This window comes from Rhipicephalus sanguineus, chromosome 4 (assembly GCF_013339695.2).
Source record: "Rhipicephalus sanguineus isolate Rsan-2018 chromosome 4, BIME_Rsan_1.4, whole genome shotgun sequence".
NCBI classification, from domain to species: Eukaryota; Metazoa; Arthropoda; class Arachnida; order Ixodida; family Ixodidae; genus Rhipicephalus; species Rhipicephalus sanguineus.
The window spans coordinates 96,310,714-96,338,540 of NC_051179.1; the positions used below are offsets into that span (position 1 = coordinate 96,310,714).

The following is a 27,827-nucleotide window of genomic DNA, read 5'->3' on the forward strand; positions in this document are numbered from 1 at the left end:
AATAATTTTAAAAATATTAAAAAAAACCCGAGGCCGAATGAGCGAAGATTTTCGTTTTTATGTGATCCTTCCTATGGCTAGTCACTTTTGCCAGTGATTTCTCGAGCGCTACGATTGAATGACTTTTAGGGGCGAAGCTCCTTAAAGCGGCACCCGTTCGTCCCTCGCAGTCGTACTGCGTAACCAGTCGTAACGCTAGTACCAGATCTTGACCTCCAAGGTGGTGCCGGTGGGAGATTTTTCCTGTGCGTTGTTGAACAATAAAAAATTCGCAGCGTGCGCGTTAACTAAAAGCCGATTTCTTCTGTCTCTCATTCCCCATTGGCAGCCATTGGCATGTTCCAGTAGGAAACGTTAGTAGAAGTAGAAGTGTAAGTGTTAGCTAAAAGCCGACTTCTTCTGTCTCTCATTCCCATTAGCAGCCATTGTTTACCTCCAAGGTAGTGCCTGGTGAGATTTCACTGTGCGTGATTAAACAATAAAAATTTTGTTCAAAACGCCGTTGATTGATGAAATATACCAACGAAAGACGCCAGATGTTTTCTAAAAGCAAAACGAAAGAACGCCAGATGTTTCTCAAGCAAAACGAAAAGACGCCAGCTGCTCAACGAAAGACGCCAGATGTTTTCTAAAGCAATGGTTTTCGAAACAATGAAAATTCACAGCGTACATGTAGTATTAAAGTGAGCTGCAAGTCGTCATAACTCATCGAACCTTTAGTATAAACGCGCCCGATCTCACGTCGGTGATGATGTACTGGGCAGAATTCACGGAAGATTCACGGTTTACCGATGAACCTCCGCAGCTTCGCCCACTCATCATCATTCACTCCGTGGATATGCTGTGATTTTTTGTTTCGTACGAACGAATTCTAGCGTATGAGCGTTTTGTGAATATGTGCCTTGAGGCGGAATGGCAGTGAGGAATAATATTACTGACCAGTGGCATCCGCCGACTGGATGATCATTTATATGTTCTGCTTCTGGATTGGCAGCAAATTGTTCTTGCGAACAGTTTTTTCGTAAGACGCTTTTCGTGACTACGGACGATGTTGCTGTGAGCCTAACACTTTGCACGTGGAGATTCGGCGTCTCCGTTATATTTCGTACTTCTATAAAACATTCGCAGGAGGCAAAGAAAGCCCGGCAAGGTGTCCTAAACGACACCGTCGATTCGGAGAACTTGGCCGACTTCGTGGGCACCGCACTTGCTCACGCGGCCTTCGCTTCCTTACCCTCTGCCGAGCGAAATGTGGCGCTTCCGGGCCTCAACCTGACGGCCGAGCATCTCTTCTTCATTGGCAGCTGCGCTAAGTTGTGCGCGAGGCAGAATGTGAATTCAGAACGCTACGCCGCAAGCCGCTTCCGCTGCAACGTGCCACTCATGAACATGGCCGAGTTTTCAAGCGCGTTCGGATGTGCGCCAGAAAGGCCGATGAACCCGTCTAAGAAGTGCGCCTTTTGGTCGTGACGCCGCCTTGGGCGACTTGCTTTTCTTTTTTCCTTGCTATATGTCTTGGTTATCAGTTTTCGCTATCATGAACATTGAAATTTACCAGCACGAACGCTCAAAGAATGCCGTGGAATGAACGCCGTCGGCTTTTGCTCATAGGTTACGTAGTATTGATAGTTTTTATGTATACGCGGTTGTAACGTCTGTGCCAACAACCTTCATTGTGTCAACAAGCAGAATCGCTCTTAGAAATAAGTCACTTAACAACTGACGTGTACTATCTGTTGGTGCATACCACTTGTTCACGCATATTTCCATTGGTCCTGATGAACGTGCTCTTCGAGTACTTAGAAACAATACAAAAATTCATACTTCCACAGCTTCCATTTACGTTCTGGGAACGATGACGTATGCTAACATTAGTAAGTAATGACATTTTAGTATGTTCTGCAAAAATGTATGGGTTGCACGTTGTGGTCTTAAGAGGGTCATGGGTTATGAGTTCTTCTGCTCTAAACATGTAACGTCACCTGATATGGAAGGAGGAGGAGGAGGATGTTGCAAGTTGCAAGCGGATATAGCCGTGCGGGATATGCAGGCAATTACCACGCCCTGTTTTCTCATCAGAAGGTATGTTGTAAACATTATCATTATTTTTAAAGCGAAACGCGGGCAGGCTAGGGGAGATGAACCACATTCGTTTGTGAGTGGTCTTTGAGCGTATACTCTCCTCTACTACCAGAATAGATTAATATGACGTGCCACACTAATGCGTTTGAAGCCGTCAATGACGTTGTTTAGTAACCATACTCGCTTTCCTCAGTCGCGGCTTGGCAAGATAAACGAAGGGTCTCGGCGTCAGTTTTGTTTCTTTGTAGATGATCTTTTTTATGATAGTAACTGATTTCTGCTCACAGGTTCGATTCCCACTAGAACCGAAGATTTGCATCTATGCTGACTTTTCGCTCACAACAACGAAGCCGACGCCGACAGTGGAATTTCAACTAAAGGGCCTCTTTAACGCTACCGCGTTAAAAATCAAGGTTTTTCGTTGCAAACAACCGCGATTGATGCAATTAATAAAAATGATTCTTCCGAGCCGGAATGTGTGGAGAACCATTTACCGTGCTCCACATCCTGATCCAGTGCAATGAAATAGACGCTATCAGGAAAAAGCACCTTTTATTACCCTACCGACAGCAGTTCTCACTTCATCCTTCGATGTTCATCGGTAGGGAACCACTATTTAAATATGAGTCACTGTTCGCGTTTTTAGAAGATCTAAATACTTTTTCACGTCGTATTTCAAGGCAACCCGTAATACGACCTCTGAGTAGAGGTTGCTGTTGCGGTGGCTACATTCAAGACAGCGTCTGCATCGCGGCCCTTGGACCCAAGGGCTGTTGACGAGGCATTCGTGCTGACGCCATCCATCCGTACTTTTAAGATCACGACCATTTATCATTGAGGCTCACTACACGCATGTCACGTCACTCTCATAATTTTATTACTTGTATGTTTTACCCGCCTGTAGCGCGAGGAATTTTGCGCCCCTATACAGCCACTTAACATCACCTTTGGTCACATCCGGTATCAGGTCCTGGCGCTCTTTGGTCATCAATGGCCCTTGCGCCATAAAAAGCAATATGTCATCATCATCATCATCCGCATCATCATCATCCGAGCCGGAATCGCACACAGGTCATCTGCGTGACAAGTAGGTTCTCCAACGCGGGGCCACGCCAGTGCTTGAAACCGTTTCGCAATAAAACCCTATAAATGTGTTGTACAGCGCGAGGGGTCTCGTCCACACATGATACAATGCGTGGCAGAAGGGTCGAATCGCACAACGTGTCACGCCAAGCGATTTGCGCAACCAGGGGGTTTAAAGGCCCATGCATTAGAAAGCGCTTATGCATAAATTATCATTACCATCAGCAACAACATCAACAAAGCGTGCAGCTTCCCGGGAGCGCGCAATGCCTTACGGACGCGTAGAGGGTACTTGTCTAACTCGCAGAATGATGAATTGTGGCGTAGTGGGCGACTTTCAACTTTACTCGCAGTAGGTATTCCAGGATAGTTTAAAACGGCCAATATTGCGTTTACAGGCGTTCCTTTCCTTGCGGCACGCTTAAGGCACCCGCCAAGAAGCGCTTGGCTAGGGAACGAGAAATCGATGCGAAGAGGGCATAGTAACGCTATCGCGTTCTACTCTTGAAGGCGAAGCTCAAGCGTCCTCCAAGTATTTAATCCAACGGCATACGTGCGAGAACCACTCTCGTACTGCCGTCGCTTTATTAAATGCGAAGCATTTCTTAGCGAACCTTGGGCGCTCTTAGCGTTTCTATCTATCTATCTATCTATCTATCTATCTATCTATCTATCTATCTATCTATCTATCTATCTATCTATCTATCTATCTATCTATCTATCTATCTATCTATCTATCTATCTATCTATCTATCTATCTATCTATCTATCTATCTATCTATCTATCTATCTATCTATCCGCCTACGTCTGGGTGCTCTCATGGTCGCCTCGTTAACTTGGTGTAGACCAAAATTGGCATGGGAGGGTAAGAGGAATGGACGAATATAACTTTCAGGTGATGACATAAATAACGTGAAAATCCTGTCGCGTACGTCTTTCCTCCCTTTCCTTCAGACATATGTGGCACATACCCGTTTACCATGGGCCGCGGTGTACGAGTATTCGCCACATGTGATTGACAGCTTATAGCTTCCCAGGAACGGCGAGAACAGACGTTGGTCACTTAAATACGAGTACGTTCGTTAATAAAAACCGAAATCGGCAGCGTTGACCCGACGAATAGAAGGAATAAAAATTGGATCCCAGCAGGAATGAAACCTAAGCATTCTGCGTGGTAATCAGGTATTGTACTACAGAGCCACGCAAGGTCTATAAACTGGTTTGAAAAAACAGCCTATGTAGGCTTAATAACGGGGCAACGTCAATCGTGGTTATGGTACTGGCTATTTATTTTCCAAGAAAGCAATAAACACTATATATGTACTCGTACAATAAAGGCGTCATATCAGATTAACATCTGTTGTTCTAGTGTTGGCTCCGCTTTTATAGCAGTCTAATAAACATTACATTTGTATTCCTATGATTCATTAAGCTGTATTGAAGCATTGGTCGGCCCCGGAGGAACACATTAATGAAAGTCGTGTATGATATTCACAGGATTGCACCATAAAGTGCACTTAGTTTCGATAATATTGACGTATGTACTCTAACGTGAGGGCTGACGTTACGCCGCACTTCAAGTTACCCTTTAAACGTCAGTATTGTCGACATCTCTGGTAAGCCCACGATGTAAACACAGCTACTACACTTACAGAAACACGTCGATCCACCTCGTAACGCTTGGCTCAAAGCCATAAAATGCAGCATGGAAGTACTCGCTGACTGCTTCGCATGAAACCGATTCCCACAACGCGTGGGATCTGCCGATTTTTTTTTCTAACGAAAGGCAGAGGTCGCGGCACTTTTTGTGCTACAAGTTCATATCATTCAAATGGCCTCTGTACATAAATTTAACCGCGACTGCTACGCACACGGCATCACTGCATTCACGGTGCACCGCGCTGCTAAAATTTTTCCCTTTCTGAAGTTATTCCTACATACCTTGCGCACTAATGACATCCTCTATACCGTGGTTGACATGTTCTCGTTCTCGTTGTGATAATCACGAGGAACTTAAGATTTCGAACATGGCTAAAACAACTGAATTCGTGTGTGAACATTGCCAGCATCGTGTTCAGGTATTCGCCAATGGTGCTACGTACGGCCGGGAATAACATGATAAATAGAGGCAGCTAGGACTTTAGACAAATGCTTATTTTGTTCCTTGCGGAGTTATTACCCCACTTTGAGATATGAGCATTTATTAGTGGTTACGAAGGCCTTTATAGGGTTTTATAGTGTCTGTATAAATGTCTATATTGACAGTTCTGCCTAAATGCCTTTAAATGCCTATTTTCCAAATGAACGCTTATATTAACACAATTTAGCCTCAAGTTTCGCATTCGGGTGCAGTTTGAGACCGTTCATAATGTTACCAGGCAAAATCGACTGTTCGGAACTCTATGGGGTTCAGACTTGTCCTCTTGTTCAACCGAATACCGGAAAACAACAGCTAGTTGCAGTGAAGCGAGACGCGCCGGCCAGCATACGCTGCCGCGCTGACATGGAGCGAGCGGTTGACAAATGCGAAACCGCGGACAGCATCAGGGGAAAGGAGAATGAAGACCAAAACCAATAAAAAAATTGGCCGCGTATCTGCGTGCTTCGCTGCAAATGTCGTGTAGACGATAGAAGAGGCGCTGCGTGAGATATGAACGCCATCTGGCAATACGTCGGGAAACGTGAATGCTGTGTTGCGGGCTGGTAGTCCCGGCGCAGCAGCAGGCAAGACCGGCGGTGACCAACGCGACCGGCGGGGACGCCAGCCAGCCCGAACACGCGGTTTGGCGCGAAGCGCCGAAGCAGAAGAAACGTCCGCACTCAACGAGTACTCTCCACACACTTTTATATTCACGTCGCCTGGGTAAAGCAGGAATGCCAGAGCGGCGCCCCATGGCACTCCTACAGTGCAATACTGAACTGAAACCGAAACACAACAATGAGCTCGCGCAGAGGGCACGGTGGAGCCAAGTTTCGGCGCAGTCGCATTTTCAGCGCAGCTTAAGAAACTAGGGTCTCTAGAATTACGTCTCTATGTATTTTCTATTAAAGGAACACACCACCTAATACTTATCTAGTGATGTTGCGCCTCAGATATGCGTAATGTTTGCTCTTTGATCAACCATGTAGACAAGTATGAACCTAGTGAGCCGTTCACGATGGGTGGCCCTTGTGCAAGGGGTTCAACTTTGGCCGAGTGGCTGAATCGAGGGACGTGCCGACAAACAGAAAGACAGACAGAAAGAGAGACAGACCAAAATTTTTGCGTTTAAGTTCCCCAAGAAAGACTATCGTCTTTAAAAAAATTGGGGGACCCTTAAGCTTCGCCTTTAAGAGTTGAACGCGATAGCGAAATCCGGCCCCTGGTGCGCACTTCAACCACTAAGTGCATACTTATTAATGTGTATTGTTACACACACACGCACACAGACACGCACACGCGCGCGCGCGAGAGTGGTACATACAGGTTTTTGATCTAAAGCAAGATTCGCATGGTCTCCAAGATGCACGCCGCGCGCTTGGCATCTCGGAAGCCATGAAGAGTCTCACAATGCCTCACAGATGGCAGCACATTATGTAGCGTTCGCTGTTTGCTTGATCAACGCCTCCTCTGGAAAAGGCGGCATTGGCTTGATAAGTTTCCCGCTAGATGGACATAGTTGTCCATTTCCTTTCTCGATTTTTCGCTCACGGATGATTTTTCGCTCACAACCAACGGTCCCCGCGGGCCCTACACCGACGACGGAATTTCTGCGACACGAGCTCTCTAACGCTATCGCGTTAAAATTGATGAGCGCGTGGTACTCCCCGCTAGGGGAGAAATTAGGTCTACGTGATTTGACCTAATCAGTAAGAGGGATTCGTTCATTCTGGTCTTTTAGTAGTCTGGCTATCTGCTCCTGCTCTGCTATTCTCAGACATCCCGTGAAGAAAGACCCTCGAGAGTGTTTTGATTCGGTAGTGGACACTTGAATAATCATGCAACCGTATAAATTGAGATACCGTGCTCCAAAAACCACGCAGGACAAAGGACATTTGCGCGGCTGTGTTCAACCGTTGACGCCTTTATCAGGATAAAAAAATAACACTTTTTTTTCTGTTGCGGGTACATGTCGCGCACATATTCTTTCGAATTTGTTTGCATTGATGTAAAAATTGATTGGGCCTATATTTACTATGCTGGAGGCCTAAAACGTTGTTCTGCCTGCCTATATCTGGCGCATAAAACGCGCATTTCGAACGCCTAAAAGTACGGCCTGTAGTCATAACTATATATTGCGTCACGTCTTCAAAACTTCAACTTCAAAACTTCAGCCAACTTCAAAAGAGCAATTCAACTCACTAACTTGTACATACACTTATTGCGACGCATTTGCTATCGGCTTCATATTACGTTCAATTTTAACGCGATAACGTGTAAAGAGCTCGTATCGCAGAAATTCCGCCGTCGGCGTCGGCGTCGGAGCCGTTGGGTGTGAGCGAAAAATCATCATCTTGTCCGTGACCGAAAAATCGAAAAAGCTGCAAATAAAATAAATAATAAAAATGTTGGGTCCGAGTGAGCATCGAACCCAGGCCGTCTGCAGGCAAGCAGGTGTTCTACCACACAGCCACGCCTCTGCTTGGAGCTGCACTGAAAGTAACTTTAATGCTTCCCAAAAATACGCGTCCTGTATACAGGTGTCACAGTATGAGATGTAATATCGCAGTAATATTGCGTGGTACAAACGTACATTGTCATCGGGCGTCACACCATGTCAATATCATAACGGCTTGGTGGTTTAAAGACAGCCACCCATTACGAAAGGCACACACATTACTGCGTGTATTCCCTTAAGACCACATAGTAGGTGCATCGCAACTTCGAAAAAGTTTCTCGCACCTAATTGCTCCTGGTTTAAAGCATGCTGCCCATTACATAAGGCACACACCTTAGCGCGCGCATTCTGTTAAACACTCGTAGTGTTAGAAGTGCGCACTAGGGGCAGGATATCGCTATCGCGTTCAACTCTTAAAGGCGAAGCTTAAGCGTCCCCCAATTTTTCAATGCTGTTATTGGTGAAAATGATCTCTAATTTGATAAACCCCACAGAGTGTGTATGAGCCAGCAGTACTGGGAAAACAAAGCAAACAATAGCGCAAACAGAAAATGCGGCTGTCGCCGAGGGAATCCCCGGTAGTCCGCCCAGAGGGCCCACGACATCGCGGAGGGACTCAGTCTTCCGATCCCATCGGGGGCGGAGCCACCGAATGGATCAGGGGAAGGGGGGGGGGGGGGGCTCCGGCTTCCCTAGGTCTCATTTCCTCAGGACTTAAGTAAATGTGTTGTCATGACATGTCATCTGCGGTAATTTTCTTGCGCCCTTAAGAAATCGATATCAGGCTGTTGTTATTATACAGTTAACAAATTTACACATTTCAAATCGCAGGCAATTAGGCAGGTTAATAATTTCCTTATTTTAAAGAGAACTTGTTTTATATTATGCACGTGGGCATCTGCCACTCGTTAAAGAAAAGGAAGAAGTCCGTGGTCGGGTGACAAGTAGGTGCAAGGAAGCAACCAAGCAAGCTACGAAGCACAAGCACTATTATTGCCATGATACCGCAATCGACTATTTCGCCGTTTCCCCCCATGGAAACTGCAAGCGAGGTACAGTGCCTTTTCATGCGCTTAAAGAGCTTTAAATAGGGCCGCGAGCGACTGTTGGGTGCTCGTCAGGACGAACGTGGCCTTAAAAATCGAGCCGTATGCAATGTGAGAATTTGGGCGAGTTGGTGACGCATGTTTAACCACAGTGCAACTACCTAGACAAGCACTCAAGGAAGCATGACGAACAAGGCGCTGACGCAAGGCTCGTTCGCACCTGCGACTATACAAGTATAGCATCGGTCGCGTGACCATTTACGAGTGGTAAAGTTAATCATGGCGACCGATGTTCACACCTGCGTGCCCGTCGTCACAAAGAATTCACGTCTGCTCGCATATGGCTTGCACTACGGTTGCCCCGAAAAATGAGCTGGCGTTCTGTTCCTGCACATCTGATTGGTGTGACAGGCTTGCGACTGCAGTCACGCCACTGAAAAACCGAGCAGCGAGTGACTGACCCAAACCAGTCGCTTTGCGACTAACTCGGTCGCGCGACCGGCGCTAGTCGTAGGTGTGAACGAGACTCTAACTTGCGTGCGACCTATGCCCGTCGCCACAAGGAATTCGTGCCTGCTCGCGCTGCCATTGGGTGGTAATATAAGCTGAAGTTCTGTTATTGCGCAACTGACAGAAACAGGAAAAAGCGCGGTAAAAACGAAGAGGAAGCAGAGAAGCGGGTTACACACAGCACCTCGGCTTCGTCTTCAATTTCACCGCGCTGTTTCCTGGTTTGAGGTGCTCGACCAACATACCAACGCGTTCATCTTATGAGGCATCTGATTGGTGCAGAGGTTTGCGACTGCAGACGCGCATCTGAAATTTCGAGCAGCGAGGAACTGAGCCAAAGCAGTAACTTTGCGACCAAAGCGGCATTTGCGACTAACTTGATCACACAACCCGCGCTAGTCACAGCCGTGGGCGAGTCCTTACAACATATTTCATTCCTTCGGAAGCGCGCATGTGCAAGTGGCAGCAAAGCCGAGAAATACAAGAAAAAGAAAACCGAACAGTGAGAGCAGGCCAATACAAGTTGTGCGCGACAACTTAAAGAAGCACAGACAGTAAAATGTTTATTTCTAACTGTAAGTATTATTTTGTAGCTTTGTATCTCGTATTGCCGCAATTTGATACAAATGCTCTAATGTATCGTGTAATAATGCTGGCGTCATCGACTGCGACAAATTTTGACGGTTTTCAAAACGTCCGCCTAATATCATAAGAAACGCAAAACAACTAGCGTCCCACCGCGGTGAAGCACCGTAGAATCACGTGCGCCCAAGTTTTGTTTACTTTAATAATCATATCAGGGGCTTTACGTGCAAAATCCACGACTTCATGATGAGGCACGCCGTAGTGGAGGGCTACGGGCAGGGTTGCCAGGTTTGGCTACTGTGTGCGAATTTGGCTACTCTTTTAGGCCACTGGCTCCAGAAAAAAGCACTTGGCTACTTGGCTACCTTTTCGCTAGTTTCTTGTTGCCTCAATTTGAAGAAAATTATCAATATCCTGTGGAGTCCCCGCCTCTGGCGTTCGAGTTTGCTGTGTCAAAACATGGTGACCAATGTATGTTTCTAGCTCGCAAAGTTGACTTTGGCGCTTGAATTACACGAAAGAAAAGACTTTTGGATAAGTGACTGGGATTGGAGGGGAAAACCGCTGCCTGGCGCCTCATTTCGCAGACTACCTACTGTAGAAGACGCCTTTAATCACCAATTCGAAGTGAAGGGGGCAAGCGAAAGCGCTGCGCATCACTCTGTACTCATTGACATTAGCAATCGGATATCTGACGAACTGCTTGTGTCGTTTCTTAATATTAGGTACGGACTGCGACTAGAGAATAATAATTGTTCGGACTTGATCATCACGCGAGAAACGATTGCGGAAGCGACTCCAATTTATGCCTCAATCACAGCAACTGTGCTTTTGAGCCGCTCATAGAGTACTCAATTTTATTCTCGCTAATACTTCTAGCCATTTTAAGAAAAGCCAAGCACGTCGAGTGAAGGTAATCTAATTTTTACAACAGTGCAAAAAACTTCATCATCCTGCATGAAATTATTGCTAAAGTCAACAGTTTATACTTTAATATCAGAAATGATCATTTGGAAGTGTTTTTGCTGTACTTCTTAACATTTCCACTAAAAAGATCTTCAATTTAGTAACTTAAATTCCAACGGAGCAGTTCTTTCACACACGCGTCGCTGCATTTGGCGCCTTTTGCTGCCCTCGGCTCAACTTGGCTGCTTTTTGGCTAGTTTTTCGAATTTCTTGTCAAGTTTTTTGTCTTTTCGGCCTGGCAATCCTTGCTCCCGGAATATTTTCCACGTGGTGTTCTTTAACGTGGACTGACATCGCATAGCGCACGGGCCTTCAGCATCTTGCCTCCATCGAAATGACCGCCGCGGCCGAGATCGAAACCGCGACCTTTGGGCCAGCAGCCGAGCACTGTAAGCGCTATACAACCGTGGCAATTTTGGTTACTTTAAGAGCGTGCCTTTTGAATCTGGGCCCCATTTGCAGGACATAATGAAACGCCGTGGGTCTGTGGTATCAGGCCGTTACGCACCACGCACGTTCTCACGCTTGCCAAGCACCCATTACACATTACCATGTCAACAGTGTGCTCCCTCAGAAACGAAAACAAAAATGCTTGAAGTGAAGCCAACGTGAAAAACAAGCAGTCCGGCCGGTGGCTAAAAAGAAAAAAAAAAACGATTTACTCAGACCCAGGCCCGTAGCGAGGAATTTTTTTCGGGGGAGGGCGCCCACTTGCTGAAGGCCTTGACTGTTTCAGAAAAACACCTATTGCCATTATTTATTTTCTTTAAAACAACACCCTCCATCAAGATTATGGGGGAGAGAGGGGCCAGACCACTTAGCCCCCGGCCCCTCCGCGGCTACGGACCTGCTTAAACCTAACGGTCGCCTCCATGGTAAAATACATTCGCACAGCTTAGAATTGCGTTGGCGTCTGCCAATTCTTCAATTCCGCCGGGGCGCCCTCTTTCACGCGCACACACCCACACACACACAGACGCACGCACGCACGCACGCATGCACGCACGCACGCGCTGGACCCCAGCCAGGCGACCCTGTAGGCACGTCTCACCCATGTAACCATTCGACTTCGATGGGCAGAACAGTCTCGAGGTGAGTAAGGCCAGCGCCTCCTCTATTAAAATAGAGGAGAGTTTGGTAAGGAAAGCGTTGAATGCGCCGCGGAGACGCGTGTACAGGAGTCATGTCCGCTCCTTTCTGGACGCTTTTCAGTCCGTTCGATTCAGCTGCAGCACTTCAACCGGTTCACAGGGCGCCACACCTTGCCATTAGTTTCAGCGGTGCAGATTAGCGCCGCCTGCACCCTAGCGTTCGTTTCAAAAGGTGCAGCAACAATGCGGCGCTCGTGCAGTAATTTCGTGAAGCTTCTCTGTCGTTGGTGCCGCGTCCGTGCCCACGTCAGTGTCGCAATCCAGCTGCATCCCTTGAACTGGTAATGTGCTAATCCCTCCGCGTATTACCGTGACCTGTGTTCAAGGGGGGCAGCTGAAACGAAAGGACTGTTTATAAACGACCTTTGGAGCTGTTTACAACGTAGACTTTTTTTGAGCCTTAAGCTACTCAAAATGCCACTGGCGTAAGGAACGCAAAACTGTTACGCGACATACTGGCACGTAATTTAATTGAGATGTTCCTCCCGATTACAACACTCGACTGAAGGGCACATGACGTATCATACGAAGCGACGCGACGAAGACGAAGTGGCCCGAGAGATGCTCTTTCTCTTTCTTTTTCAACATGCGATAAATGTGTTGCAATTTGAAGAAGTGCAGCGTTGTTGAATCGCCAGTCTACGGTGGAAATATGCGATAGACGTCTGACATTACATGAAAACTTGAGGCATATTACCGGAACATTGTACAAAAATAAAAACCGCTTTCCTAGGAGCATAAAGAGGGATATCAGCCTTGATGAGCTTCTGGTACGGGAAAATCAAGGAAGGCGTACTAGCGGTCATGATTATTTATTACTGCTCGAATTGCCATTTTCCACACAGGTCTTTATCAGTCAGCCAATGTCCCAACTCTCCTTGGTGAAATCAACTGGAAACTTGGAGCAGAATACTGAACAGTGGAAAGACCATAGCAGTACCAGCAAGTTTGGCATATTATTTAGCCTGATCGCCGTGGTGCCAGGGATCTTGACCAGCGCGGTGCTGACCCTCTATTATATCTCCAATGAATCGGTATCCGAGACGACCCTTAAGGTAAGAGCAGCTTTTACCTTTAACGTTGCAGAGGCAGAGAAAAATAGAGATGCAAATCCACAGAGTAGACATAGAGTCTATGCGAAGCTAAGCCGCTAAATATTAGGCAACTGCTTATATTTTTCACTGGCTTTTATAGCATACTGATGCGTGCACAAGAAAATACGCTAATGCCCTCACCAAGTGATCTACGGCGTCGTGACCTACTTTTCCAGGACACTGTCTCTAGCGTGGGTTCACTTTAAGCTTGCACAATGCTAAGCGCCATTTCTGTTTACTCAGAGTACCCGACTGAGAACAAGCGTCAAAAACACGAAAGGCGCAACGTAATATTCTTTGACTCTTTGAAATATTAGACGACTAAAGCGGTATAGGCGTTTGCGACAATAATTATCTAGATTATAAATTTCGGGGTCATGGTTTCGAAAACCATGATGCGATTATGAAACATGGCATAATTGGGTAGTGCGGAATAACTCTCGCCATGCTGCGTTCCTGAATGCCGTGTGAAATCTATGTACAGGGGTGGTCAAAAGTTCCCAGGCCGCAACGTCCGGCCGCGGAGCAGCGGCTCGCTACTATCGGGGCGCTGCCATCGCAATCACGCCTTGGCGCACGCTGGCGTCCAGCGTGTGCGTGGAAGGGGAGGGGGGGTGTCCCTCTCTCTCTTTATTGCTCTCTCCTTCATAAGGAACCTAGTTATAAACTACTACTGTGCAGCGCTGCTTATTCCACTCAGATGTTCCAACTAGCCCCAACACAAGCTCTTCTGAATACATTTCGGGCTCCGACCACACTCGTATGCAGCGAAATGGCCTGCGAAGACGGCTGATAGAACCACCGCAGTGCCAATGGAAAGTTAAACGCACGATATTGTTTTCGAGGAAGCCGAAAACCACGGGAATGGGTTTGTAAGAGGGTGTTTATAGGAAATGTGGCCGCAAGCATGATGCGTCAGTTTCCGGAACACTATCGCCCCACTACACGCTGCACAGTATTCGAAGAGCGAACAGTAAGGAAACATGACGAACCAAGTTTATACCTCGCTTTCTTATCAAGGAGAGCAAGAAATGGAGAGGGGTGCCCCTCCCCTTTCACGCACACGCTCGACGCCAGCGTGTGCCAAGGCGTGATTGCGATGAGAGCGCCCCGATAGCAGCGAGCTGCTGCTCCTCAGCCGGGCGTTGCGGCCTGGGAACTTTTGACCACCTCTCTCTGTACATCTCTTCTCTTGACCTCTATCACCTTTCAGTTAGATGTCGCGGCTGGGATTGAACCATCGCCGTCATGCTTAGCAGCATAAAACCTTAGCCTCTGATAAGTCAGGGCGAGAATACCTGTAAAATCATTCCGTAACGCTGCACGGGACAGAGCCGGAAACAATAACAGTTATGGGACACACAAAGCCTCAATTTGCTATAAAAAGCATGAAATGAATGCGTGACATGTTTGCCAATACGCAGCAGTAGCGGTGTAGGTGACCCTAATGGCACAGGTTATTCCGTGCGACTGTAATAAAGAGCGTCTTTTATTGTGTAGGGGAGACGGTACTGTGAATTAGAGCATTAGAGTTACGGGGGGCGGCGCAGCTTAAGTCTCACCCAATATCGCTGACAATTCCTGAACATACACTCAACGTTGGACACTTCGCAGTGGTTTGGCGCTCGGCTTGTTTTCTGTGGTTTCGAGAGCAGTAAATCTGTGTCCGTGAGCCATTATGATGAACATGCCTTAGTCGACAGCGTATTGCCTCGCTATGTATGACGCATAGCTGTATTTTAGGTGCGAAGCACCCTATGCGCTAGGGTTGTCGGCGTCTCCTGTTGTCGTAGCCCGCCACTGTGTACCGCCCGTCGAGGTAAAGGAAGTGACAAGTAAGACGGCGCGTTCGCTCAGAAAAGAACTCGCCAGAACGCGCTCGCCCGCGAGAGACAATGCCACGTGCGCTTCTCCGAGTAGCAATCAAGACGGCGCGTTGGCCCAGGAAGAGCTGTGTTTCTGCGATGGACGATGTCTGCGAATCTAGCTGTAGCAACGATTGACGTGTCCCTGTGCGAAACAACGGTTCTTCTCACCTCCCCAGTTTTCACGTTAGTGGAGCTGTCTTGTATAGTATAGCGTAAGAAGGGGTGGGAAAGGGAAGTGAGGGTGAGGGCAAAGCCACTAGCTCCGCCGCTTCCTTAGTCTTCGCACTGCTATCGCGTAGCTGCCCCAATTTTATTTTTCAGGAGTTCGGCATGGCCCTAATGTGGTCAGCGAAACCTTGACCATCTATCTCAGTCCTTTTAATTATGACAAACTGAACTGCGCTTACCAGTGACTTGTAAAAGTCTAATGTTCGATGCTCAGCCGAGTAATCCCATGAGGGCCGCTTCTTGCTGTACTCTCCTAATTTGTTTATTCATTTACTTATTTACAGATACTGTCAGCCCTTACACAGGGCTATTACAGGAGTGGAAAACAATACATCAAAATATAACGGTCATTCTGGAATTGGAACATAATTAACATGTAAAATCAGAACTTACAGATAAAGGGACAAAGTGAAGTACAGCAAGAAACGCAACCAGATAATAAAATTAAATGTACTAGATCACGTACAGACATATACAGTTTTGTTAGCTACAAATGAGGATATGAGCTACGTGTTTTAAGAATAAATCTGCGGATGCGCATGAAACGGCTTCCTCGGTCAAAGAATTCCATTCGTTGATAGCTCGTGGGAAGAAGCTATGCATATAACAATCAGTGTAAACTGAATGGCAACGCCAAGAAGTTTCACATTATCGTTTTCTTTGTAACATTACAATCCAGTCACATACAATTCATAGCATTGTTCAGCAACCACCCATGACTATTCCCATTCTATGCCTAATGTATCGTATTGCGTAGCAGAATACTCTATCCACTGGTAATATTTGTGTGTAAAAATAATTTGTTATATATTGGGTGCTTTTCGAGCTCTGAACGCGCCTTGCGACAAAGAATTGTCTTTATGCACAGAGGTACGAATGTGGGCGCCGATGATACAAAGCCGTCGATTGGAAGTTCTAAGAACTTTGAAGCATTGCCAAGAGGCATACGCAGAAACAATCAAGTGGGAAAGTTGCTCAACTCCGCAACGGACTACAGTGACAGTGCGTTTATCTTATGTTCCGCAGGAATAAAAAAAAAAAATTCGAACACTGCGTTGTTATAAGTGGAACTGATTCGAGGTTGCCAGTGTGTGTGAAAAAGCGAAAACAAAGAGTTATCGTCCTAATAATGGCCTGTTATGTGCATTTCTAATTATGCGACGAGGGTACCAATATGGGTTTGTTGTTTCATCATAAACTGCGTATTCGTATGTATTCGTTCCGAATTCCTGGAAATGAAATTTCGTGGTTGAAAGTTAGCGCTTGTGTGCGTCTGTTACTTCATTGTTGTCCTCGTTTGTTTCCGCGCTATGCTACAAGCCAGTTCCGGATTACCTGATTACTTCCACGTCCGCGGCCATGGACCTGGCATTGCTTACGCAATAAAACGTGCTCTGAATACGACTGAGAGCGAGATTTAATTTCCCACTGACCGATATGCCCTACTCACTTCAAGATAAATTAAATCGAAAATATACTGAATCAATAAAAAGTAAGCTTGCAACAACTGGACCATACAGTCCCTAAAAAAGTCTGGCGAGATGCACGGATTTTTGATGAGTACACGCCTGATACTCCGAATGCTATGATCCTCACCATCAGCAAGCATAACAAAATGGTCCCGCTACTGCTTCGCGTGGCCAGTTGGGTGTGTTCATCGCTCTAAGGAGAGCCAGCCTGCCAACTTGGAAAGAACGAGGTATGTATTTGAAAAAGTGAAGTTTGTCACCACCTCATCGACTGCACAGATCTCTCGAGAAAGGGATGATTCATTGAAGCCTATATGAAGTGCGCTTGATGCGGAGGTAAGACTGCACAACAGAGCGATTCCGCGAAATTTATGGATTTTTCATTGACGCACCAAAAAAAAAATTACCAGCCTCGGTGACTTAGCCACGCGTAGGCTGTTGCAACAGCGAAGCGTTCTCCGTCACTTCGTCTTTACTCGTTTCAAACTCAGGGTCCCGTGCAAGCCGTTCAGGCCTAACCTCAGCTTCCCTCACTCGAACCTATGGGTCTCCTGCCCCCCGCTTGCGCTTGGCTACGGCATCTCTGGCGCTGGCTTCTGAATCTGAACGACGGCGTCGTTGCCACCCACGCGTCCATTCCCGTTCAAGCTGCCAGCGGGTAGCTCCTTGCGGAGAGCGCACGACTTTAGCCGTCGCCAAACATTCGCGAAACCGCCGAGCGCACACCTCTATATTTTCACTCTTCCTAACACCCTTCTGGGCGCGCGCACTCCCATTTTTATAGCTAAGGGACTGCAGTAACAGAGATTATCAGTGGTACATATAAAATGTTACTAACCTACACAGATGAGTCCAGTGTCAATGAAAATGTATTTTAGGGGCGAAGCTCCTTAGGGTGTGGGTCTGTCCCTCCTCTGTAGTATGTAGTAGTAGTAGTAGGTAGACACCTCCAGTTCTTACAGTGTTCACAAGATGGCGCTGTCGTAGCCACCTCTAGTTCTCAGAAAGATCCCTAAATGGCGCGGAGGCGCTCGCTGCATTGCAGATTCGTGCTTTAGTCCCCCCCCCCCCCCTCTCTCGCCTCGCGACGCCGACGCTCCGCGCTCGCTGCGTTGCAGAAGCGTGCTCTGTCAATTGCAATGTCACACGAAGAACCAGAGGCAGCTCGATACTTGCAGCGCGCCGCTGAAGCACAAAGAAGGACGCCCTAAAAGAACGCACAGGCATGCACAGGGCAAGCGTGAACTAACAACTGTCACAATTATTACGTCTATGTGCTAGAGCAACGCGCTGCAAGTTTCGACAATGGAGAACCAGACGCTCTTCGATATTTCTTCTTCTCTTAAAGGGCCCCTCACCAGGCCACATAGCAAATTTTAATTAGACGCTGGAAGTTGTTGTGTGCCGAATGAAGAGCAGTATGCCGCTAGAATTTTTCAGATCGGTTCATTACGAGCTGAGAAAAACAATAATTTGTAGCGCCGCGAAACCATGATGCGAGGAGGCGAGTTTCAAACCCTTGCCAGTCGCCCCGTGTAGCCTTCGCAAGCCAAATCCCTTCCCTGCCCTCTTCACTTGACACATACGCATGAACACGTCATGCGCATGCATGGTCACGTGCGCATGACGTGCCTGAGCCAGCCCGAGAACACGAGGGGCGTTGCAAGGCCGCTACCTTTACTTTTATGTAGCGGCCGTTGACTTTGTGACGGCGTTCTCTGTGGTGTACTGCCTGTTTCTGTGGGACGGGCATGAAAGCTGCGACATTTGTACGGGCACGAGAGTGGCGGTATGATGAGCCAGTGCCGCATTAACGTTTACTTGGACGCGGTAGAATAAATGAGCATAATGATCGAGTGCTCGAACGCGCCAGAACATTATCTTCGTTTCCAGGGCTGGCGTCTGCTCGATGCGCTAGCCGCGGGGACACAAACGCATGGAAAACAGAGGCACATTAGCCCCGCATCTCGCTGCAATTCACGAAAAAAAAATTGAAATAGACGCACACATTCCCTTTGTGTGTCTCATTATTTCTCTCAAGTTTTATTAATCTATTCAAGCAGCAAATTACACACACTACATATGTCGTGTCAACTAACTATCGCAGTGTCACGTGCTACTGTTGGCGACGTCAGAGCACAGTCGTCTACGTAGAGGAGCGACGTCACAGCACTACTATCTACGTAGGGCCATTTTCTCATGTACGTCATCCCCTCATTCTCTGGGCGCGCGCCTGCGAGAGGAAGGGCAAGCAGTGTTCACCTTGAAATTTGGCGCATTTTCGCGGCGCGTAGCGTTTCAAATTTTGGCAGACGTGATCGTGAACGCCCAGTGTATGCACTGCGCTCCTTAGCTCAAAATTGTCAAACCTGGTGAGGGGCCCTTTAAACTGCGGCGCGTGGGGTGACCCCCTGCGTCTCCTGCCACACGGGAGCGTCTGATGGAAGGTGTGCCCGGTGTTCTTTGTTTCTTTTTTCCTTCCACATCACGAATGGGTACAGAAAAAGGCCACTTTGTCGTGCGCGTCTCAAGGGCAGGTTTCAAATTGAAAGAAAATTTGCTTTGAAAGATTTGCTTACCACCAGCGGTACATGGTGGTGTATATAAATAGCACGCCGTTATTTCGCCGGCGCATACATGGCGTGTGGTGGAGTTGTCTAACGCAGCGCGCCGGGGAGCGAGGGGTCTAGTTCGAATCCGCGGTCGTGTACTGCAGAATTTTCTTGTTCTGCTTTATTTTTCTTTATGCCTTTTTCATATATATACATACATATACATATCCGGCGCATGACGGCGATAGCAAAAATCGGCAGATAGTGTCCATATAATTGCTATCGCAATAAAAAGTGTTCAACTTCCACTCCTTAAATCTGTACTTGGTGAAGGAAGACGTCTTAGCATCAAGAACGCTTCATCCAAGACAATGAACAAAACTTTCATTTCCCCGCCTGGCGCAAACCGTAGCTTTACTGCAATGCACGGAGATGTAGAGATAACGCGGCGAGGATAAAGTCGCGCCTTTTAAAATGGCAGAGGAGCATATTGCAGGAGCCGCCGTGGCCTGGTAGTTATTCCATAAATGATTCTGAGTTATGATGGCATTAGTTAAAAGCATTACATCAAAATTTGTCAGTGCTGGCATTTAGGAACGCTGCAGCATGCCGAAAGGACCACCAAAGTCGATGTCTCATTGTCATAGAGTAGCCACGTCCCTAATTACGATACTTCGAGAGTTATCTTACAGAACCATGGTACTTATGCAGATCGTGGTAGCGCGCTAAGCGAGGGCATACTTAGAAATACGTTACTCTGATCACAAAGCTTTGGGTGTCTTGACAACTGCGCGCACGTACGCTTCATTCAGCTCTGAGCACTTTTATCTAATAAACTGCCAATGATTCTTTTAAAAAAAGCCTTGTGATTTCGACTAAGATATCATGCGGGCACGTTCTCTCAGTACAACTCAAAGATAGTTTGAATCAGCTTATAATTGTCGAATTTCACATAGTTCAATCCCTAGCTGCGGTCCACCTGTACATAAACTGCAGCATGATTGTACGAGCTCTTTTTGTTCGCTCCTAACGGCTCGAGAGAACGTACATAGTGCTAATAGCACGCCTAAAGATCATAAGTCAGTGGCGACTGTGAGTAATTTAATCGCATTGTTTATTAAACAGGAGGGGCTAGGATCGGGATCATCTGGCTCATCCGGCGGTGATATCGTCGTACCTTCAATTGGAGGGTCAATGACGCTACCACCATCGGTGTTATACACCACCGCCGGGCGGCCTGTCACTATCAGCCCTGCGGAAGTATCACCTACCACTCCTGTGACGCCACCTACAGTACCACCTGTCCCTATGGCTACGACACCTGTACCGGTGACTACGACTTCTGTACCGGTGACTACGACGCGTCTTCCGGTTACTACGACGCCTGTGCGGGTGACTACGACGCGTGTTCCGGTTATTACAACACGTGTTCCGGTTACTACGACACGAGCACCGGTGACTACGACGCCTGTACCGGTGACTACTACGACAGTTCTGGTGACTACGACGCCTGTACCGGTGACTACGACGATAGTTCCGGTGACTGTTTCACCACCTGCTGGAGACAACGCCAGCGTTTGCACGACCGAACAATGCCACTTCTTGTCCCAATGGCTCCGCCAGAAGCTTGACCCAAATGCAGACCCTTGCCAAGATTTCTACACCTATGTGTGTAGCACGTTCAAGTGGCCGGGACCCGACGTTTTTTCCGAGGTACTCCACGATTTCTTACCGTTGCGTTATGCACAGCTTTCATTGTCATCAGCTATTTCAATAATTCTGCGCTTCGACTGAGGAAAAGATGAGTATAAGGACAACTATTACAAAATAGCAGATGATTCCCGACGCATGAATTGCCATTTATTGTCGTCATTTTCGACATGAGAGCGTCAACGTTACAAGAGAACGTCAATGCCAGTTTGATTTTTTAATTTCGGGTCTTATTTTGAACAAATGAATTTGAGCGTGCCGAAGTTGTTTGATGTAAATTATTTCAATTTCTGTGCACATTGATTTACAAACTCGAAATATTTTTCGATGAGATTCTTTGTTAAGAACGCACTTATGGAGCACCATGTACATGGTATTTCTCAAAACGCAGTATGTAGGCCCTAATAGGCGACTGAAAAAATGTCAAGGCGGCGTCGCCATGTGAATTTTCTTTTGGGGTGCTTTCTCGCTTACTCGGTGCCTTCTTGCTGTAAATATGACACGTTTGTTATTGTGAAAGGGTTACTTCTTAATGCAAGAAAAATACAGTTACTCTTTTTAGTCGCCTTAAAATTTTGATAAACTTAGAGGTAAGACAGTCATTGGTGACCGACTGCCGCTAATACAGATTGTTACGAAAAGACCTTACACAATCTTTAACATCTTACGCAATCTTTAAGCCCACAATGGCTGAACTACGAATGTTGCTGCAGCCATCCTTCCAAAGAAGGTGTCTTTTCTTCACTATATCAATGACTAGTGCACTGGTCAATACGTTGGTTGCAGCGCCAACCCCAATTTCATCGCTAGTTGTCAGAAGTGTCACCTTTTGACATGATGTTGCTGACACTGCTATATAAAGAGCCAACCTTGCTGTAAGGTCTCACTATACCGGGGCAGACAAATATCAGTAGTGTAAAGGAAAAGGCCGGCTGATGGGAGTCTTTGACGCATTGTAGAAGAAGCAAGAAATATCCGGCAAATATCGTATAACCAGACACATAGCTATAAAGAAACTCAGCGCCACACAATTAATTTATCCGCCTGGAGCTTGTGTAGGACAGTAATCGCTCCTACAAGAGATAAGTACCGAGAGCTTACTACAAACCAATGGTAATGCCGACAGCATAGATAACTGTTGTCTTTCTAGCTACCACAATTCCCCTATGAAGTGTATTATATTTTGTAGAAGTGCACGGCTTCACGCCTCCTTTGTACTATTTGACAGCATTCTGTATCGGTTTCCTGTCCAGGTGACTTCCTCATTACGTCTCTGAGGTGCGGATAGCTCAAATGCCACTACTGAATGGCCATTTGCGGAGGACACAGCGCGCATGGTGTTTCCACCAAAACTCATTTCTTATGACTCGCAACTATGGGCTGCCTGTTATCTAAATACTTGACAAAATTATGGAAAAATTATTTTCCTGGACCAAACTTGTTCTTTTGTCAAAACGGTTGATACCTAAATTATTTACACGTTGGAAGCTTTCTTTAAGGTACATTTGCCGTAACATGCTACATTTACAACTTAGATTGCGTATTTTTATGTAACAATCAACAATTTCACGATCAGATAAGAGGAATTTGTGCTGCTCGCCATATGATATGTGTACAGTAGAATGGATCGATTTGTCATATTGCTTTGCACTCTAGATAGATAGACGTGAGCATGTTTCTCGCGCAGTTTAAGTAAGTGCTCGCATTTTTGCATTTGGAAGAGTGGTGCGAAAACGTCCTAAATTAGAAAATGCTCCTTTGACGCTTTTCCCAGTTTGTAATATAGCAGATTGGTTGAACCACATCAAAAACAAAATTCAGCGCATATTCTAAATGAAATTTTGGACGTGATCTCTTCCCCTAATAAATAGAGTAGTGCCCCGGCAAAAGCGAATGATAGCCATTATTACGGCACTTTCTTGATTTAAGATTCTTTACGTTTAGTTTTTGTAATAGAATTTGCAACGTCATATGTGAGCTCAGTAGGCTGTCATCATGGAATGTCTTGTGACAGAGCGCTATAAGAATCAAGGACCGCAAGTCCGTATGCCGTTTCTTTTTGTCTCTGTTGTTACGAATGATACGAGTCGTTCCCTAACTGGTGGCAAGCATGCGAAAAGGGCAAGCCGGACGCTATCGTGGTTCTTCATTCCGCCTGGGACTCAGCCCTTGAACAAAGATGGCTGCCATATACAAGTGATGAAAATGTTGGTCTGCGCAGCATGATGGTCTATCATGGTCTGCTGCAGATTGGTGCATGTGCTATGCGATTTACTGTGAGGCCGCACTAGTACTGCTTTGGCTTTGAAAAAAAAACCCAGCATGTTCAGTGCACAATTTACATATATATATTCTTTATGTTATCCATTGTTTTAGCCTGTAGGGGCCCCAAGGTTAGGAACTTCTACTCCAGTAACAGTTACCATTGCTTTACAAGGCAAAACCACAATTTCATTGTGAGGCACGCCGTAGCGGGAAATCCCGCGATAAGTTTGACCACATGGGGTTCTTTAGCGGGGACCTAAATCTGTAATAACTTAAGCTCCACTATATGTGCGGTGCGTGTCTACGAATCGCGTACTGTATACTTTCAGGTTCGCAAGTCTATGAAAAGCATCATCATAGGGGCCGCCTACGCTGCACGAGTTCCAGCAACCGGTCAGAGCTCATGGCAAAAAGCTGCCGGCATATTCCAGGCCTGTGTTTCTCTCGCAGAAACACAGCGCAACGAGGTGTGTGTTATATTGTAATGCCGGAAAAAACGCGGCCATTTCTTTTAGAACTCGTAGTTTTCATAAATGTTTTGAATGAACAATATATTTATATCGTTTTGCGCATGTGCAATTTAGAGAAAACGCGCTCGTGTGGCCTTCTCTTCGTATTTTTTTTATTGTTATAGCAAATATATATGCACTCGCGACAGGTCTTGTGCATTCGTTGTTGCCGCAGGCGTCGGCGCCGCACTTATAATCTGTCTTGTCTTCTCTGAAGAAGATAAGACCGCGTGTCGAAACGTTGGCGGCCGCGGAACCCTGTGCTAAAGAATTTTTCAGCTCTCCCAGCTTCCATCTTCCCCGGGAGAGAGCGCGAGGGTCCCTTCGCTTCCAGCAGTGGCCGCGTTTCCTAAAGAAGTTAGCAGCTACCCTTTCTTCGTATATAATTCCAATCTGTTGCTACCCCATTTATTACTTCGCCCTTGCGGCTAAACTTACTTTTTTTTCCCCATAATCTTGACATAAAATAGATACAGGCCCCTATCGAGGGAAGCGTGGGCTATGGGACCGCCCTCCCGCGCCATATTTTGAAAGAGGCGAGTGTTATACCGAACATAAATAGTGAAAATAGGAGTTTTTCTCAAATAGTCTAGGATTTCAGCAATGCACTATCCCCTGGGACAAAATATTCTGGGTAAGGGCCTGAATAGATGCAATAAAACATGATAATATGTGTGGTTTAACGTTCCATAAACACGATGTGATTATGAGGGATGCCGTAGTGGAGAACTTCGAAAATTTCGACCACCTGGGGTTCTTTAACGTGCACCTAAACCTATGTACACGGGCCTCAAACATTTTCGCCTCCATCGAAAATGCAGCCGCTGCGGCCGGGATTCGCTTCCGCGACCTCCGGGTCTGCAGTCAAGCGCCATAACCACTAGACCTACTTGTCATAAAACATGAAGCCTATTAATAAGTTTCTCGCCAGCATGCTAAAATACATATAAAACATTTCCAGTACCATTCAGTGTTCGCACTCATTCGCAAGTCCCGCAAGGTTCCGTCATGTAGAATCTCTAGTTTGTTTCCCTACTTACTGAATAGACAAAATAATGTAGTATGGGCACGGATTTTGCATCAGCTCTGAGTACCCTTATGTGATAACTGTGGCGTTGAAATATTGTGCTGCTTATTCATGTGCTGCCTAATATTGCGTGACATTTTCTGTTATCAAAGGATTGTTACTGTATCACTGATGTGACCTCCAGGGAGAGGGCCCGCGCCTTCGTCAAGTTTATAAGTGACAGCTGTCTTCGCCCGCCCCTTCACATCATTACCCTTTATTGATGCTGAACTGAACCTGTAATGTGACTGTTTCAGTTAATGCAAGCGGTGGGTTCCACTTATGCCTCTGTCAACGAAATGGCGAGCGTTGCGCGGTAGATATTCAGTTTTGTTTCCGAGGGGTGGGTTGGTTCAGTTGATGCGCGTGCACATGTTTGTAATGTGTATGCACGAAATGTGTGCAAAAAAATCAGGGCAGCTACGCACTAATGGAGCGAAGATTGAGGAACCAGCCTTACCTTCCTTTCTCTTTCACTCACCCGCACTTCCCTTTCCTACCCCTTGCTGTACCATACTACAGAGTGTTATATTAGGCAATGACATACTCTCCCCCTCCTCCTTCCCCTCCTCCTCACCATCACTTGCCTTTCCACCCCTTGCTATACCATACTATGCATGGCTGTGGAATGCTTTACCCTCTGCCCTCCTCCTCACCCTCACATCGCTCCTTTTCAAGCTCACTTCCCACCCTTCGCTACACTATTGTATACAAGACTATGCTGTGCTTTCTTTCAGTTTCTTTCTATTTCTTTCTCTCTCTCTCTCTACTTCTTCCTATTTCTTTCCTTGTCTCTCGTGCTCTGTGTTTCTTTCTCTCTCTGTATATGTCATTTTTTTTCTTAACCTTAACTTCCTTCTCTCGCCTATAACCTTGCGAGTCATTCATTTGTTGGAAGCGAGCAATGGACGCTTCTTCGAACAATTTCGTTCACCGCAGAGTGATAATCACTGCTAAAGCGCCTGGGGCCATTTCTCTTTGCCACGACTTCCATGGGGGCTACCAAAGGAGAGGACTGCAGTAGCTTCCACTCACCTTGTTTTACAATGACACCTACCTCCTCTGCCATGCCATCTCGAGGCTCGATCCTTCGCTCCAAAGACCCTGGATTTGTGCTTCGTCCTTCCGGTCTATGGGCACTGGATCTTCAGCGCATTCTGGAAGATCTTTTTGCGAATACCTCGAGAAATCGCTGAACACTTTCTCAATAATTGGCTACGTACGCTATTTTCCAAACTTGAACTCCAAAGGCCGGAAGCCAACTTCCTATTAGCAGGCTAATGTTTTGCTTCTTCACAGCTATACGCGATTTCGCACACTTTTGTCTCAAACGCATTACTGCTTCTTCCCTCTCCAACCCCCAAAGACGCTCAATAGTCTAAATCAGCAAATGCGCTCCAATGCTTAGAAGGGGAATTTCGCGTGCGCTGCTTTATTTACCCGACACGTTTTTTGACTAACTAGTAAATGAGGCGTCGCTGAACCCAGTTCCTTTGCCTGGTATTAGCGCAATAGGGAAGAACTTTCAACTTTCCGGACTAAAATTCCTAACGCGGGTCGCCCTTTTGCACTTTAGGAATCGATGTGCTTGCCTGGCTTTCCTTTTCTGAGTGGTTTATTTCGCTGCCATCTGTGCCGCAGCTTTCTTTGTCTTCACGGCGATTCTCTTCTGATATCACATGCCGTTTTGATATGTCCTCTTTTGTTGCAGTAGCGACATATCGCATAAGAAAAATGATGGATTTCAGAACTGTGCTTATTGTTGCAGCGGTAGCAGACGCCTTCTCTGGACGGAGCCGGTCCTCTTGAACGTGTTTTGTGGACTGCCGTGTCGCTTGTACAGCTCGCGTGACTGTGGCTCTGTGTCCCGATTCCTCATGGCAGTCGCTGAGTGCGTTCCGCTGGCATAAGCATGTGTTTCGCCACAGCGAATACGAGCTCGTTTGTCGATGTATTTAGAGAAGGCGCTGTTGTACAGCTTGCTTGCTGGTACCGAAAGACGAAGAGGTCCAGCATCATTTCGTCCACGAGGAGCGCCTTGTCTTCAAAACCGAAGTCCTCAGTCAATCTTATCAGCGACGTAGCGTAGCCTACACTTTCACTTTTCAGTCGGTTAGCCTGTACCAAGGTGGGTTTCGGTACGCGTGTTCGCGGAGTTCTTTCTTGATGCTGTCATAGGCTGCAACAGTCGGGCTTGCAGGTTCCACCTACGTCACGATGAGACTCCACGTTTCCTTTCCGCAGGAACTCAGCAAAGCCACGCGCTCTTAAACCTATGAACGCTTGTTGGCTCCATAGTGCAGTTCTGTACTCGCGGACAGCGTTCCTTGGTAATGGAGGGATAGCTATGTTGACAGATTCCATATAATAATGTGCCATACTATATGCAATAATGAAGGAAAGAAGATCACGTTTAAGGGCTCGCTTTTCTTTGTTAGACACAATATTAATGGGAACAGACAATAATGCTAAGCAAAGTATAGGGGACGTTATTTGTAGTAATTAGGATATAAGTGTGAAGAAAGTAAAGTAGACGACCTTGCCGCCGGCAGGGACCCAACCTGCGACCTTTGAATAACGCGTCTAATGCTCAACCACTGAGCTACGGCGGCTGTCATGCTCACGTCCACTTTATGGGGTATATATGTGCATTTAAACCTAGGGTGTTAGTCAGCGCCGATCGTAGCCATGGCGGCGGGTGTGGAACACTCTTTTTCTACTTGTTGGCGTCACGTAACACGTGATCATTTACGAGCTGGAAGCTGACCAATAATCCCTCGCACACTGCCTGAAGGCATCAAGTCTGCCAGAATGAGACCCTCGCTATGAATGAAGGAAAGAACATGGATTTTAAGGGCTCGTTTTATTTGTTAGACAATAATAATGGGAACAATAATAATGGGAACTAACAGACAATAATGTCAAGGAAAGTACAGGGGATAAGGGAGTGTAGGGGATGACCGCCGCCGTAGCTTACTGGTACAGCATCGGACGCGTTACTCGAAGGTTGCAGCTTGGGTCCCTGCCGGCGGCAAGTTATCTTT

General features: G+C 46.6%; 2 protein-coding genes across 2 annotated transcripts in view; one reads left to right on the forward strand and one right to left on the reverse strand.

Moving 5' to 3' along the window:
• The window catches only part of LOC119391422 (uncharacterized), a 50,664-nt gene extending 29,800 nt beyond the window's left edge, over window positions 1–20,864 (forward strand). Inside the window, exons 7-8 of the mRNA XM_037659102.1 lie at window positions 1,129–1,451; window positions 20,528–20,864. Of these exons, the coding sequence (XP_037515030.1) occupies window positions 1,129–1,451; window positions 20,528–20,864 (660 nt within the window). The remainder of the gene's footprint in view (window positions 1–1,128; window positions 1,452–20,527) is intronic.
• Window positions 1–27,827, reverse strand: part of LOC119390458 (uncharacterized) — a 437,697-nt gene that overhangs the window by 261,351 nt on the left and 148,519 nt on the right. The gene's annotated exons all lie outside the window — the stretch shown is intronic.